Raw genomic sequence first — 16045 nt, 5'->3', positions numbered from 1 at the left:
CAAGTTGCAATCCTCATTGAAAAGGTGATTGAGAATAATGGGGTAGAAACCAGAGATGGCTTTGCCTTATGTTGAGCTTATGCATTATTTCTTAAAGAAAAGGGGAGCTCAAGTATCAAAATCATAGGTATTAGATTGCTTGTGATTATTTTTCTTCATAATTCCTGGATTCTTGAAGAAAGAACTTTAGATAAAGAAATACGGGACTGAGTCCAAAAGAATATTGAAAAAACACATATAAACAAAGGGAAAATATCCTTGTTCAATTTGGGGTAACTTGGGCATTAATTGAGACTTATCAAAATACTTAAAGAAGATAAGGAAGATATTAATCATGTTGAAGAGATGGATTATTCTTTGAATGAATAGAAGCTAGATGATCAAATCTTAGAGTTGGTTAAAAAAAAGAAAAAGAGGGAATTAGAGGAGTGAAGGGAGGAGAAACTGCAGCCAGGATGTACAATAAATAAATACATCAAATAAAAAAATTATATCCCATTGAGGAAAATTGAAAAGAAATTGAGAAGTTTTGAAACGGATGTGACCTACAAAAGTTAAATCAAGACATAAAGTAAATAATTGAAGCAGACCCGACCCAAAACAATCAATGATATATAAGCAGTAATTAATAATTTCCCAATTAAAAGATTTCCCAGGGCCACATGAGTTTAGCAGAGAATTCTACAGATGCCCTGAAAGGTGGGATTGGAAAGATGGCTCAGATGTCAAGAGGACACTTGTGTGATTCCCAGGACCTCTGCAGCAGTTCACAGCTATTTGTAGTTCCAGTTCCAGAGATCTAAGGTCCTCTTGAAGCACTGCATGTGTACCTGGTGCATTCAAAGTTCACAAGAGGACACAAAATCTCTGGAGCTCTGCTCCCCCCCTTTTATTTAGACTGGGCTATACAATGCAGTATGAGGAATAAGTTCCCAAGAGCCAGCCTAACGTTAGAAAAAGCCTCTACTCCTATTGTTAAGAGTCCAACAAATAGAACTAACTCTTGTAGATCAGGGTAGCCTTGAACTCACAGAGATCCGCCTGCCTCTGCCTCCCAAGTGCTGGGATTAAAGGCATGTGCCACCACTGCCCAACTAGTACCACGTTTTTTGTTTTTAATTTTTTTATAATTTATTTAACTTTATTTTATGTCATTCCTTCTGGAACTGGAGTTACAGACGGTTGTTAGCTTTCATATGGGTGCTGGGATTTGAACCTGGGTCATCTGGAAGAGCAGTTAGTGCTCTTAACCATTGAGCCATCTCTCCAGCCCAAGTATCACATTTTTGTTTGTTTGGTTGTCTGTTTTGATTTGATTTTTTTCTTTGGTTTTTCGAGGCCGGGTTTCTCTATAGCTTTGGAGCCTGTCCTGGAACTAGCTCTTGTAGACCAGGCTGCCCTCGAACTCACAGAGATCTGCCTGCCTCTGCTTCCCGAGAGCTGGGATTAAAGGTGTGTGCCATCATTGCCCGGTTTAGTACCACATTTTCTTTATTCATTCTTCAGTTGAGGGGAAGTTAGGTTGTTCAGGTTCTGGCTATTACAAATAATACTGCTTTGAAAATAGCTGATCAAGTGTCCTTGTGGTACGATTGAGCGAACTTTGGATATATTTCTAAGAGTGGTGTCACTGAGTCTTGAGGCAAATCGATTCCCAATTTTCTGAGAAACTGCCATATTGATTTCTAAAATGGCTATACAAGTTTGCACTCCCTCCAGCAGTGGAGGAATGCTCCCTTTCTGCAGATCCTCTATTTTAGAGTTATGCTTTATGTTTCTCTGAGTGTTCTCAGTGATGTTCTATTGGAACATCTCCTTGGAACATCTCCTCTTTCACTAATTATATTCATTTGGCTCTTATCTCACTTTCCTTTGGTGAATTTGGATAAAGATTTGTGTCCTCATTTGTTTCTCATTGGGAGGAAAGGGTTTATTTCAGTTTACAACTTATATAGTTCATCATAAAGGAAAGAAAGGCAGTATCAACCATTTATCATAAATATGACACATATAATTACATACAGACCAATCTTTTGGAGGAATTTTCTCACTTGAGGTTTTCCATTTCCAGATAACTCTAGGTTGTATCAAGTAGACAAAAGAAAAAAATATTAAGCAGTTCAGCTGGACAGCCATGGCCCATACCAATAATTTCAGGACATGGGAGACAGAGGCAGATCATTCATTGTTTGAGGCCAACTTGTTCTACGGAGAGAGTTTCAGAATAACCAGTGCTACACAGAGAGACCCTGTCTTGAAAAAACACAAAGAAGCAAAACAAAACAAAACAAAAAAACCTAAGCAGTACAATTTGTCAACCTTGTTGATGATTTCAAAGACCGGAATCATCATTTTATTGATTCTTTGTGTTGTTTTTGGTATTGTGTGGTTCCTATGTCATTAATTTCAGCCTTGATTCTTATCATGCCTTCCAATCTGTCACTTTCAGGTGTTACTTGTGCTTGTTTTTCTTAGGCCTCAGGTCCATTATTAATTATTAATTTGAGATAGCTCAAATGTTTTGGTGTAGGTACTTAATTCTACAAATTTTTTTTCTTAGGACTATGTACATTATGTTCCATGGGTTCTTAGTTCAGTTTTTAGCACTGACATACATGTATGTACATCTGTGTGTGTATATATACACACACACATATTATATATATGTATAATATTTTTACTTCATGCAATTTTATTTTTCCAGTTTATTATTTTGTGTTATTATTATCACTCAGTAGTGTGTTGTTTAATATCAATGAGTTTATTTACTTTCTGTGGTTTCTATTTTTGAAGATATCGGAATTTAAGCCTTTGTGGTCAGATAGAACGTTGATTGTTACTACAATTTCTTTATATTTGTTGAGATTTATGTCTTAATATGTGGTTGATGTTATAAAAACATCCCATGAGCTACTGAGAAGAATATATATTGTTTTCGGTTTGAGTGGATTGTTTGGAAGATGTCTATTATGTCCATTTGGTTTGTGGTTTTATTTAACTACTATGTTTTTTTGTTTGTTTAGATTTTTTTTCAGATTCTCATTGCAATGCAAACCAATCATGTTTAATGACACACGTTAGAAAATAGAGCCCTAGGGAAATATTTGCGAATTTGATAGTTTACGTTGGTTAAAACTTTAATATGATTGCGGAAGCCCTTGCCCATCTTATGAATGTTAAAGTGCTGAAGGAGCGATTTCATGGTAGAAGGAACTTATAGGATGCTCCCTGGGTTAACAAATTTGGTATCTGTCCCTCATCACTAGGAAACGTTCCTGTTTGAGGCTTCCTGTACAACACAGTGTGCGGTCCTGAAGACTGAGAATACATTGACACTTGATACTGGGGTTATCTTCTTGCCCTGGGCAAAGTAAGGTCTCTGTCTCCCGTTCAAGATCTGTTCCCGCGCCTCACCCGCTATCCTTCGTGGACCATTGCTTCCGGGTAATTCTGTTTTCCTGCACTAGGTCAAGAAGTGCATTCGTGACAAATTCTTTAGTTGGTACATTTGGCCCTGTTCTTCGCACTCTGCTTCACTAACCCGGGGCCCTTCCTTGTTGGGTCCCGGGTTTTCTTTAAGGGCACTGAATCTGGGCTGTTCAGAGCCAATCTGTGCACTATTTTATGTGGAATAAATGTAGGATGTCACTGAGTACATGGGAAGCGAGTCTGTGCGCTAAAATCTCAAACGGTGTTCCCCTTAAGTGCAATTATCCCTCAGTCGTATTCCAGGGGGAAAGCCTGGGTTACCATTGGATGTTGATTTTATTCCCCGTATTGCGAAAGGATGTTGGCCCTGCTACTCATGAATAAGAAGGCGGGTCCATCAGCATTCGCCAATAGGAAACGCTGTTACTTCCTTGCTGGAAATGTCGAATGAGGAACAAGAATGTTCCGCGGTTTCCGCCCCTGGCTCCATTTTTGAATCCCATGTAGCTTTTGTGAGGTGTGTGACAGCTGGCTTCCGTCGGTGTCACCTATTCTGACGGCAGGCCCCTCCCAGAGGACCTCTGCACGCGTCCGGAGCAGGACATGGTGAGTGCGCGGTGGCTCCTGGAGTCGTTGGTGCAGCCTGGCGCCGCCGACCGGACGGTCCCTGGCGCTGTGCAGCAGACTCAGGGGTGGAGTCTGGCACAGGCGGAGCCGGCAGCCGGCTGTGCAGTCCGCTCCTGTCCTGTTGCTGCAGTGATGGCTTCATCCCAGTCCCCAGCCTGTCGTGGGGAATCCGCGGTGCGCCTCCGCCTCCGCCTCCGCAGACGAGGCAGCATGCAGGGCTGGAGACGGGAGTTCGGACTGTGCAGAGAAGGGACTGTGCAGAGAGGTGGTGAACGTTGCTGCCTGTCTGCCCTGGCACACTGGTTTCCGACCTGTTTTTATCATTTCCTGTAATCGCTTTGGTGTTGTATTGGTTTTGCTCGAGGGTACTTCTCCAAACAGAAGGGGCCTGTACTGCGAGCTTATTTTTATATTTTTCGGTTTTTCTGTCCTGGAGCTCCATAGTAGCTGTCGATGACCTTGAAGTTGTGACCCTCCGTTCATCTCCCAAGTTTTGGGGTTGCGAGGAAGGAGTCGCCACACTTGGTTTAATGCGGTGCAGGGGAGGAAACAGAAGGAGGGAGTCTCTGCATATTAAGCAAGAATTACCAAGTGAGCCCCATTCTCAGCCCTGCTGCACATTTTTAAAAGTAGAGGGGAGGGAGGGAATCCCTCTTGTGTAATTTTTTTTTTTTGTTTGCTTTGAATTTTCCGAGACATGGTTTCTCTGCCTACACCTGGCTGCCCTGGAACTCAACTCTGTGCCCTGGAACTCAGTGCTGAGATGAAAGGTGTGCACCACCACCCATCCTCTCTTGTATGACTTTTTTAAGATAGCAAAATGAGTTATAAATGATCCTTTTTTCATACTCTCTTTATTGCATTTTATCTGTTTTCTCACATCTTGCCTTTCTTCTTATTTAACTTAAAAAAATACTGGATCTCCTTTATTTCTACAGTGGCATTTATCATTCAATAATGTTTTATTTAATTTCTATGAGTTTGTAGATTTTCTGAAATTTCTGTTGCTATTGGCTTTCAGTGATTGAGCATTGTGATGAGCTAGAATATGAGACATGGTTTTAGGTTTCCTCTATTTGTGGAAACTTGCTTTGTATCCTCATATAGAGACTTTCCATTAGATGCGTAAAAGTGTGTGTATTCTCCTGTGTTTGAGTGGAATTCCTTTGTGTATTTAGCTGGTCAATCTGTTTTATGGTGTCACTCATTCTGTTTGCTTGTTTGTTTATTGTCCTTTTGAGACTCAGTCTCAATTATGTAGCTGCAGCTGGCCTCAAACTTGCTGTGTAGACCAGGGTGACCTGAGATTATGGAGATCTACCCGCATCTGGCTTCTGAGTGCTGGAGTTAAAGGCATACCAGACCACAGCTGACCTCATTGTGTCGTTAATTACAGATTTTCTCTGTTTTTTTCTTGCCTAGTTCATTAGTTGACTGGTGAGTTGGGTATTGAAGTCACTGAGTATAAACTGAATTTGAATTAATCTGTGACTTTATATGTAGTTGTTTTGTGATGACATTCTTTTGGAGGCGTGACCAGTCATCTGTTCAAGCCAGACAGGAAACCAACAATAGACTAAAGTATGGCTACTTCTAAGTCCAGCTTGGTGAACCAGTGAGGTTCATTGGGGTGATTACAGAAATATAAGTGAGGAATTACAGGGTCAGAAATGAATTGAAACAGCTGCATTACCAAAGCCAACTGTAGCATGGGCAACAGCTCAGGAATGCTGGTCAGCTAGAGAGCCTTGCAAGCCTGTGGGCAGTTCAGCAGGTTGGGCACTGCTCTTTGCTGATAGTTCAGCTGGTCTGACCCTTTACCCAGCAGGTTGGCTGGTCTCTGCTTTTTCCAGGCTGCTCTGCATGTAAGAAGGAACCAAACTGAAGCCAGTTTGAATAGAACTTCCATTTTGAATAAAGGTCCAATGAAGTTTAACTTTCCAAGACCTTCCTGGGTGACCCAGATCCTGGTTGGCAAGTTGAGGCATGAATGCTGGGCAAACTGCCCAGCCACAGGAGTAAGACAACCAATGAGAAGAAATATCCCTAAGAAAGCTCCTGTTCCCTGGATTCTGATTGGTGGAAAATGTAACTGTAACTTGGCACAGATGTTTGTGTGTTTAGTGCTTTCAAAGCTCTGTAACATTCTGCTTCAGGGTCACAGTTCTGCTCCCGAATCTGTTCTGCATCCCTGATGGATCAGAAGCAGCTTGATTATAATAAATGTTAGTTTTCTGTATTTACTTGGTGTTTGAATTATGTTGCATTCGATCAGACCGCATAACATGCTGTTCTGAACCTCTTCCAGGCAGCTCAGCTGGCCTGGTAATCTTTGTCTGGAAATATCTCTCTTTTTGAGACAGTGTCTCACTGTGTAGCTTTGACTGTTCTCCTAATCACTATGTTAACCAGAATGGACTCGATCTACCTGCCTCTGCCTCCTAATTGCTAGGATTAAAGACATGCACCATTATGTCTGATTATTAATAGCTCTTAATATTAATGTCTTAATTCCTGCTAGGTGGTAGTAGTACAGTTCTTTAATCCCAGCTCTTGGGAGGCAGAGACAAGCAGATCATTGGGTTTGAGGCCAGCCTCATCTACATAGTGAGTTCCAGCACAGTTAGGGCCACAAAGAAAAACGATGTCTTGTGGAGGGGAAAAAAATCTTAATTCCTACCTTACTGTCAACAATGGATACCATCTTAGGGTAAAAGAAATTTAAACTGGTCTTCCATGTAAATGAACCAAGAAGGCATAGCTATTGTGTATCTGATAAATTCAACTTCAAACCAAAACTAGTCAAAAGAGATATAGAGTGTCATTTCATACTCATAGGAACACTCCTAAGAGAAAACTGCAACACTAAACATGCATAACAATCACAGGTACCCAATTTTGTACTAGATCTAGACATACTACTAGATCTAAAATTACAGGTAATATATGACTTTTCTTATCAATTGATTGATTCATATGGATGAAAAACTAAACAAATCTGTGGACCTAATAGACATATATTAGAGCAGTCCAGCCAAACACTGAAGAATACACCATCTTCTCAGGAGCTGGTGGAACCTCCTCCAAACTCAACCACATTCGGACAAGAAGAGATCTCTACAAATATAGACAAATGGTTTTCTGTTTGTCCAGTTGGACTAAAGGTGGTTATTATCAGCAAAAGAAGCACAAAAAGTACAGACTCATGGAAACTGAGCAACATACTACTAAATCATAATTAGATCAAGGAACAAATCAAGAAAGAAAATTTTAAATTTCTAAAATTAATGAAAAACCACAGTGTAAACAAGTCCATGAGACAGAATGAAGACAGTTTTAGGTTTATAGCATTGGTAGCCAATATTTTTTTAAAAAAATGATACCTCACAAATTGGTAAATTAATGATGCACCCAAAGTTCTTTGAAAAATAAGAAAAAAAAAAGGATGTTTTCATGTTTTATATTTTTGGAGTCACCTTTTCTTTTTCGCTCTCCTTCTTGGTAATTCATTTTGAGACAAAATTTTGTAGCCCAGGCTGGCCTCAATCTAATGATCCCCTTGCTTTAGTCTCATGACTATCAAGATGGTAGGTATCAAGGCATCTCAGTGCTTGGCTTAACCACCTGTAATTATAGGGTTATTGGTAGCAAAGCTTAAAACTTAACAGACGACTGAGAGTTTTTCCCATGCTCATCAGTGTTTCACATAACAAAGCATTACTCCCTCCCTATTGAGGAGTGTTAGCTCACAGAATCATAGCCAATGTATACAGTGAGAGAAGGGAAAGGAACATTAGAGAGGGTCAGAAAGTGCATGAGTTGCAAGTATAGGATCAGCAGATATATCGGCAAGTTCCATCCTACAATATCAGAGCACAGCCCATTGAAAATGACCTGCTTTGCTGCTCCTGTTTTTAGTAATTTTAGTTCAAGGTCTTTCTCGATCCCTCTCTTCAATAACCTTCCTAAAGTATCCAAACTGTGGGTGTGAACAGGGTTGGGTCACCAATTATGGCTTGGGGCTTTGAAAGGAAGATTTGGTGGCTCAGCATGCACAGCCGCTTCTGCATTTTGACTGAAGGGGACATTTGGAAAGCCTTGCTCCTGCATATGCCCTTTCCCATCATTCCTCTGATTTTAATAATATGCCTCATTCATAGGCCAAGTGGTAAAAAGACTTTCCTGAGATGCTAATTTTGAAAACACAGTGTGACTAAGGTACATGAGCCCCAAAGTGACACATTACTTTTATGCCATTTTCCACTGTTAGCAGATGTGTTTCAATGCAATTGAAAACATATAAGGGAGTAATAAGGAGTCTGAGGGGCTAACGTATTGCCATTGTTTTAAAACCTGAAACCTGATAGCGGATGTGGTCCAAGGTTACGTACAGATGATTGTTCAAACAATACTCACAGGGTTTTGGGTGCAAAACCCAAGTAAAGTCTCAGGTTGTTTCTCTTGTTCTGTCTCACTATTCTCCCAGGGCCTAGAATTAATTTCATACCAATTACAGCTGCTTTCTCATCACCTCATGTCTTAAAATTTTAAGCTTGCTTATACTCTTTTCACTTAGTGAAGGACTTCATTGTTTTTAAACATGAGTTTTTTACGTTCCTGGTCCCAGAGCAGAATGAAGCTAGGTTCTTGAACAAAATAGCAAAGTAATGGGCTCCATCTTAGTTTGAAACTAAATCCTTCTTCTACTCTGAGTCTTCCTGATCTGTGCCTCTTCTGTAAGCTTTTCTTTCACCATTTTTGTATGTATAGCATCTACCAAAATGATCCACTCAGATTTGCTTTTTTCTAATATGTTAATCTCTCTGTCTTGCTCACTCTCTTTCTCTTTGCCTTAAGAAAAAACCAACACACACACACACACACACACACACACACACACACACACACCTTCAAAATATCCCGATAACCTGGTCCGGCTTATTTTCAACAGTGGCCCAACTTCTTTGTGTCTGTTCCTATATTAGGGTTTTCCTATTGCTGTAATAAACTATCTAATAAAATGAATTAAGGCAGAAAGAGTTTATTTCTTCTCATAGTTGAAGGGTTCAGTAAATTGTGATAGAAACCTTAAAGCAAGAGTGTGAAACAGATAGTCAAATCATGCTGTGGGATAATCCTTTTGTATACTGAAAAGATTTGTCACTCATTTGGTTTAATAAAATGCTGATTGGCCAGTAGCCCGGAAGGAAGTATAGGTGGGGCAACCAGACTAAGAGAATTCTGGGAAATGGGAAAGCAGAGAGGCAATCACTAGCTAGGCACAGAGGAAGCAAAATGAGAATGCCTCACTGAGAGAAGGTACCAAGCCACATGGTTTAACATAGACAAGAATTATGGTTAATTTGAGTTGTAAGAGCTAGGTAATAATAAGCCTGAGCTAATAGGCCAAGCAGTTTATAATTAATATAAGCCTCTGTGTGTTTCTTTGGGACTTAACACTACAGGACCAAGGTATAGAAACATCTGTCTACAAAATCATAACTATAATCAAGAATGTGTGGCTGTATGTTCCTCAGTTCCCTTCTTCCTCTAATATCCTAAATACAAGTCAGAGACTGCTTCCACACACTGTGAGTGGGTTTTCTCACATTAATTCATGTAATCTCTATAATTCCTCATGTTAACCTTTATCTGCATAACCACTTAGAAGTGTCTTCCAAAGCACATGTGCTCGATGGCTCTGCATTCTGTCAACCTGTCAGGTAAAACCTCCCATTCTAATATGTACACTGTTTTAGGAGCCCGTGACCTTTGAGGATGTGGCTGTGAACTTCACTTCGGGCGAATGGACTTTATTGGATTCTAGTCAAAGGAAGCTCTACAGAGATGTGATGAAGGAAACCTTTATGAATCTGATCTCCATAGGTAAAACACACACTATGATTTCTTAGCTTATTCACTCAGACTACTGTTTCCTGCGTATGTGTATAGTGGTTTGTGGTTTGAAATATTGAAAGGGAACTTGTAGTGAATTTAATGTGCCTGGTCATATCATAAAATTTAGAATGTAATAATTTTTTATAATGTTGACTAAGTCATGATTTCTTTGGGTTTACTTCTAGAGAAAACACATGAAGAAAATGTTGAAGAGGACTACCAGAGGCTCAGGAGAAATCTAGGGTAATTTATACTCAAGAGAGAGGAATTCACATCAAACATGTGGGGATGATAAGACAACTGAGAACCTAATATATTATCCAAATATACCTAAGTATAAATTAATTCTAACATAGATGTTTATAAAACTGCAATTGGATGTGATCATTCAGAATTTGAATATCCCATCTCTGTAATTTCTGAATGTCACCAAAGTGTGCTGCAATATTTAACTATGTAAGAGATTTTTCAGTGGTTCATTACATAAAAACTTGCCTCATACTCAGAAGTATTTGATGTATTTTTTATGATGTTTTCTGAGGGTTTTATGTATAAGGGATATTTGTGGTTGTTATCTTGGTTCTTAGAATTATTTGGTTTTTTGTGCATGCTTTGTTTCAAGTATGTCTGTGTTCCACATTAAGTAGTACATGAATACATTTTCACCTCTTGAAGGCCAAAAGAGGGTATAAGACCTCCCCCTCCAGCTACTGTTTATCTTGGCTACTGTTAAACTGCCTGCTGGGGCAAAAGCTCCCCCTGCACTGTTGAGCAAGATTACAGGATGTGGGATTTGTCTAAATGCTTGGGGCTACCCTTAGATCTCGAATATCTGAGTGTAGTCTCAGCTGACTGGAATAAATCCTTTTAGTTGGATATTAAAAAAAAAAGAATTTAAAAAAAAGAAAAAGAGTGTGTAAGATCCCCATCCCCTGGTGTTGCAGTTACAGACAGTTGGGAGCCACCTGTGGTGCTGGGAATCAAGCGTGGTCTCTCTGGAAGACCATCAGTCCTTTAAACTTCTGACTTACCTCATTAGCCTCAGAAGAGCTATTTTTAATTTCTTTTTATTGCTGAGATAAAGACCAGGAAAAAAGACAACTTTACACAATGTCCTGACTTCCGTATCACAGTCCCTCATGATGGGAAATAAGGCTGGAGCTCATGCTGGTCAGGAACCTGAAGACTAGGACTGAGACTGGAATTAGAGAAGGACACTGCTTACTGGGTTGCTCCTCAACACATACTCAGCTTCATTTCGTATAGAACTCAGGCCCATATGCTAATAATGGGTGGTACCCACAGCAGACTAGGTCCTCACACATCAATTACAAATCAAAAAAATGCCCCCACAGATTGCCGACAGGCAAATCTGATGGAACCATTTTCCTAGTTGATACTCCCTCTTCTCAGATGACTGTGGCTTGTGTCAAGTGGACAAAACCCTAACCAGCACAATTGATTCCTTGTGATCTTGACATACAGATTTACCACTATTACACCATAACTTTTCCTTTCCTGTTTGCCCCCATGATCTCATTTTATTATCACAATATAAATCAGAGCATAACTGTAGGAATCTCCACAGTCTTTAAAAATTTATACACTTTAAATATTTAGTGTCTCTTAAATCCAAAATGTCTCCTCCCTGGGCTCCTGTAAAATCAAGTATACGATATGCACTTCTTATTTCAAAAGGAAAGAAGCAAAGCACAGGTACCATTAGCTCAAAGCAAACCCATAATTCAACAATGTTAAGCACATTCTGTAGCTCAGTGTCCTTCATCTGGGCTTCACTCATGATAGTCTAGTCTCCAAAGGGCTTAGGGGACACAACTTTTCTGTCCTGCTAGCCACAGCACACATCTCTTGACTCCTAGACTCAGACTACCTCAAGTCCACAACTGCTTCTGTCCTTGGCAGTCATCCATGGTGTTGGTATCTCTCTTCTGCTAGGATCCATACAGGTCGCAGCTTCCCCTTCACTTTCTGATCTCTCTCCAGGAGCTCCAGCTCCTGTGACATTTGGTGCACAGTCTCATCTGTTCTCAATAAACGCTTCGTTCTTGGTGTTTCCACTGCACCTGGGGTTTCACCTTCATCAGTGACAGGAGATCCTGGCCTTTCACTAAACCCTGTCTCAACTTCTCTCCATGACCCCTTCATTCCTGTACTTCTCATGCTGCCAATGTCAATACTACCTGACAGAATCTTACACATTGCCATGGTTTACTTACAGTTTGAAGTGCAACCTTGGGACCCTGTCGTATTTGTGCTGACCGAAATCTCTGAAGATGTAACCTCAATGCTTGTTATCATAGCTGACTCTTCAGCCCCAGCTGACCAGAAAGCATAGATTATTAATATAAACTATTGCATGAACCACTCTGATCGAGTCTCCAGGGTACTTGTAAATGTCCCTTTGAGAGTTTGCTTGGCTGTTCTAGAGTGGGATCACAGCTGCTGTTCCTCTACTCAGGGAAGGTCCTCCTTGACAAAGCACACAGCTGCAAGAGGGATCGATCCACTTGGAGCTGTGAGGGTGGAAGGGGACACTCCTTCACCTTCCACATCAGCCATGGTGATCAAGTGTATGACATAAGTTACAGCCAAATCACTCTCAGACATCCTTCAGAAACTTGACATGGCCAGGCTTTCATTGTTTCCATTGCTCTTAACATTCTTACATTCCAATCTGCCAAAACCGATCGTTAAACTTTGAGCACTCTCTGGCTTTTCAAGTTGAAAGTGCTACGGACTATCATGGTCCTTCCAAAAACAGCATGGTCAGGTCTGTAACATACCCCATGGACTGGGTACCAATTTCTTTTTTAGTTTGTTTTATTAGCCTGTGATAAATATCATGACCAAAAGCAACTTGGGCAGGAAAGGGTTTATTTTGGCTTACACTTTGTGTCAATGTCTATCATCAAGAGAAGCCAGGCCAGAAGCTTAAGCTGCACAGGTACCTGGAAGCAGAAACCATGGAGGAACAGTACTTACTGGCTTGCTTGCTACCTTTTCTATTCAGCTCAGGCTCACTTTCCCAGGGGAGGCACCAATCACAGTAAGCTAGGCTCTCCCATGTAACTCATTAATCCAGAAAGCAAGCCTATAGAATTACCCTCAAGCCCATCTGATAGAGCCATTTTCTCAGTTGAGGTTCCATCTTCTCAAATGTCCCTATCGTGTGTCATATTGATAAAAGTCTAACCAGCAAGTTATGTATTTCAAATGCCTAAGTGGAGGCATATTTTCTAATGTCATGTGATTGTTATTCTTTTGTACTAACATCAGAAATTTGACTGTTCATAAATCTTTTATGTGTGTGTGTTGTTTCATGTGAGTTCATGCCACACGTGTGAGAAGGATTTATAGAGGCAGAAGAAGACTATAGGCCCCTTGAAGCTAAAGCCACTGTGAACCCATAGGTCTTCGGTTTTCTGGAAGAGGAAGAGGTGCTTTTAACACCTGAGGTGTCTCTCCAGATTCTTTATAATTCTTACGAAAATAAAGTTAATAAATTATTTTCTTATCACAGGATCTTTATATGTGGCCCTTATTGGTCTTAAATTTCGAGTCTTTCTGCTCTTGCCTCTGAAGTACTATAACTATAGTGGACCACTGGAATCAGTCACCAACACTTTCTTTGCCTAAATAAAAATATACCAGCACCAATACGTTCTTAGGCATCAAAGGATACATTTATTGGAAAATACCTTCTCACACACCAAAGAGTTTATGCTGGAAAGAAATCTTACTAACGTAAACATTATGAAAAGGCCTTCACTATTTCCAGTTCCAATAATTCTCTTCTTTTTTTTTTTTCAGAACTCAGGTGGTTGAGAAAGATGGTGAATATGAACATGATAGTCAGTGTGAAAAAAACCAGCAACAGATTTCAGAGCCTATTGTTAGTGAGGCCATGCCTCCTTCTATAACATTATATGAAAACAGTAGCAGTTTGTGTATAAGAAACATCATTGGTAATTTGCCCTCAAATGTGCACCTCAGTGATCAAACTGAAGATAAACTATTTGAGTATAAGGAGCCTGTGGAAAAGGCTTTTAAACATGAAAAATTTTGGGAAGATATGGGTCAATCTGAGCCATTTCAGGTACATGAATGTTCTAAAGAAAAATCCTCTGAAAGTCAGCAATGTAATACGGCTTGTGGGAGTCTCCATTGTGATCAGCATCAGGAGAGGACTGACACCGGAAACAAGAATGAAGAGAACGTTGTTACAAACTACACACATGGCCAGATAGACGAAAGTATCCATACTGAAGTAAAACCATTTGTATGTAAGCAATGTGGAGAAGCGTTTGTCAATTCCAGTCATCTTATCAGCCATGAACGAATTCATATTGTAGAGAAGTGTTATATTTGCAAACAATGTGGAAAAACATTTAGATATTTGTCATGCTTTCAAAAACATGAAAGAATTCACAGTGGAGAGAGACCTTATGCGTGTGAGCAGTGTGGGAAAGGATTTATCCAGATGAAATACCTTCTCATGCACCAAAGAAGTCACACTGGAGAAAATTCTTATGAATGCAAACATTGTGAAAAAGTCTTCACTATTTCCAGTGCTGATGATGTACCTGAAAGAATTCACTGTGGAGAGAAACCGTATTCATGTAAGCATTGTGGAAAAACTTTCACTAGTCCCAATGACTATAATAGTTGTGAAAGTATCCACACTGGAGAGAATCCCTTTGTATGTAAAAAATGTGGGAAAGCCTTCAAACGTTTGGGTCATTTTATGAATCATGAAAGGATTCACACTGGAGAGAAGCCTTATGCATGTAAGCATTGTGGGAAAGCCTTCACCAGTTCCAGTGACCGTAATAGCCATGAAAGAATACACACTGGAGAGAAACCCTTCATTTGTAAAACATGTGGGAAAGCATTCAGTCGTTCTGATTATCTTATCAATCATAGAAGGATACACACTGGAGAGAAGCCTTATGCATGTAAGTATTGTGGAAAAGCTTTTGCCACATCCAGTGACAGAAACAGCCATGAAAGAATTCACACTGGGGAGAGATCCTTTCTATGTAAAAAATGTGGAAAAGTATTCATTCTTTCTGGTGACCTAATCAAGCATGAAAGGATTCACACTGGAGAGAAGCCTTATGCATGCAAACATTGTGGAAAAGCTTTCACTACTTCGAGTGCTCGTAACAGTCACGAAAGAATTCACACTGGAGAGAAGCCTTATACATGTAAGCATTGCACAAAAACTTTCACCACTTCCAGTACCCGTAACAGTCATGAAAAAACCCACACCGCAGAGAAGCATTTTGCATGTGACCTTTGTAGGAAAACCTTCAACAGTCAGAGTTCCTATTACACTCATAAAAAAATTCATTCTATGCAAGAGAAACTTTATGTATGTAAACACTGTGGAAAAGAATTCACTTACTGTGGTAATTTCCTCAAGCATGAAAGAATTCACACTATGGAAACCTTGTCCACGTGAGCAATCTGTGGTTGTGTTCCACAAACCGTCACAAACCCACATATGGGTTCATAGTGAAGAACTTGTTCAACTATAAATGGCTTGCCAACTTATGAGTTTAGATGACCCTGAGACGGCTCAGTAAAGGATCTTTTGGGTAGCCTGATGATCTCAGTTTTAACTGTGGAAGTCAGATGGCAGAAATAGAGAGCCATTTCACAAAAGTTGACTTCTGAAGTCCACATGCGCACCATTGAATGTATGTGTGTGCAAACACAAATGAAGTAAATAAATATAGTGCTAAAGTAAGAAAAAAAATGAAAATTTTGATGTGGAAAGAAGCAGATATGACCAGAAATAGTGTAATTTTAGCTCTAGTATACAAACATATTCAGGATAAAATCCTGCTCTGATACACATTTTAATGCCTGCTTATTACGGCTATGATAGGAAGCTAGCAAAATAAAGTATCCAATACAGGACATTTGACTGCCACTTGGAAATTTTAAGGTGAACCTGTTCTAACCAAATGAAAATTTTAATGAAAAAAATTAAGAAAGCTATGATTTTCAGTTGAAATAAAGCTTATAAAACATTTTCATGTAGTTAAATCTTATAAAGAGAGTT

The 16045-nt window shown here is 39.8% G+C and overlaps 1 protein-coding gene and 1 long non-coding RNA gene across 2 annotated transcripts in view; both read left to right on the top strand.

Moving 5' to 3' along the window:
- Nucleotides 1–3783: 3783 nt before the first annotated feature.
- LOC142855380 (uncharacterized) overlaps nt 3784–16045 on the top strand; it is a 53206-nt gene continuing 40944 nt past the window's right edge. Inside the window, exons 1-4 of the mRNA XM_075981883.1 lie at nt 3784–4035; nt 9816–9942; nt 10140–10197; nt 13786–15436. Coding sequence (XP_075837998.1) covers nt 4033–4035; nt 9816–9942; nt 10140–10197; nt 13786–15436 — 1839 coding nt within the window. The 5' untranslated portion in view covers nt 3784–4032. The remainder of the gene's footprint in view (nt 4036–9815; nt 9943–10139; nt 10198–13785; nt 15437–16045) is intronic.
- Nucleotides 4048–5441, top strand: LOC142856578 (uncharacterized). Its single transcript, XR_012911659.1, has 3 exons — nt 4048–4647; nt 4752–4826; nt 5298–5441. It is a non-coding gene; the product is annotated as an uncharacterized LOC142856578 (long non-coding RNA).

The sequence above is a fragment of the Microtus pennsylvanicus genome, chromosome 8, assembly GCF_037038515.1.
Source record: "Microtus pennsylvanicus isolate mMicPen1 chromosome 8, mMicPen1.hap1, whole genome shotgun sequence".
Classification (NCBI taxonomy): Eukaryota; Metazoa; Chordata; class Mammalia; order Rodentia; family Cricetidae; genus Microtus; species Microtus pennsylvanicus.
This window is presented reverse-complemented; position numbering and strand designations above follow the sequence as displayed.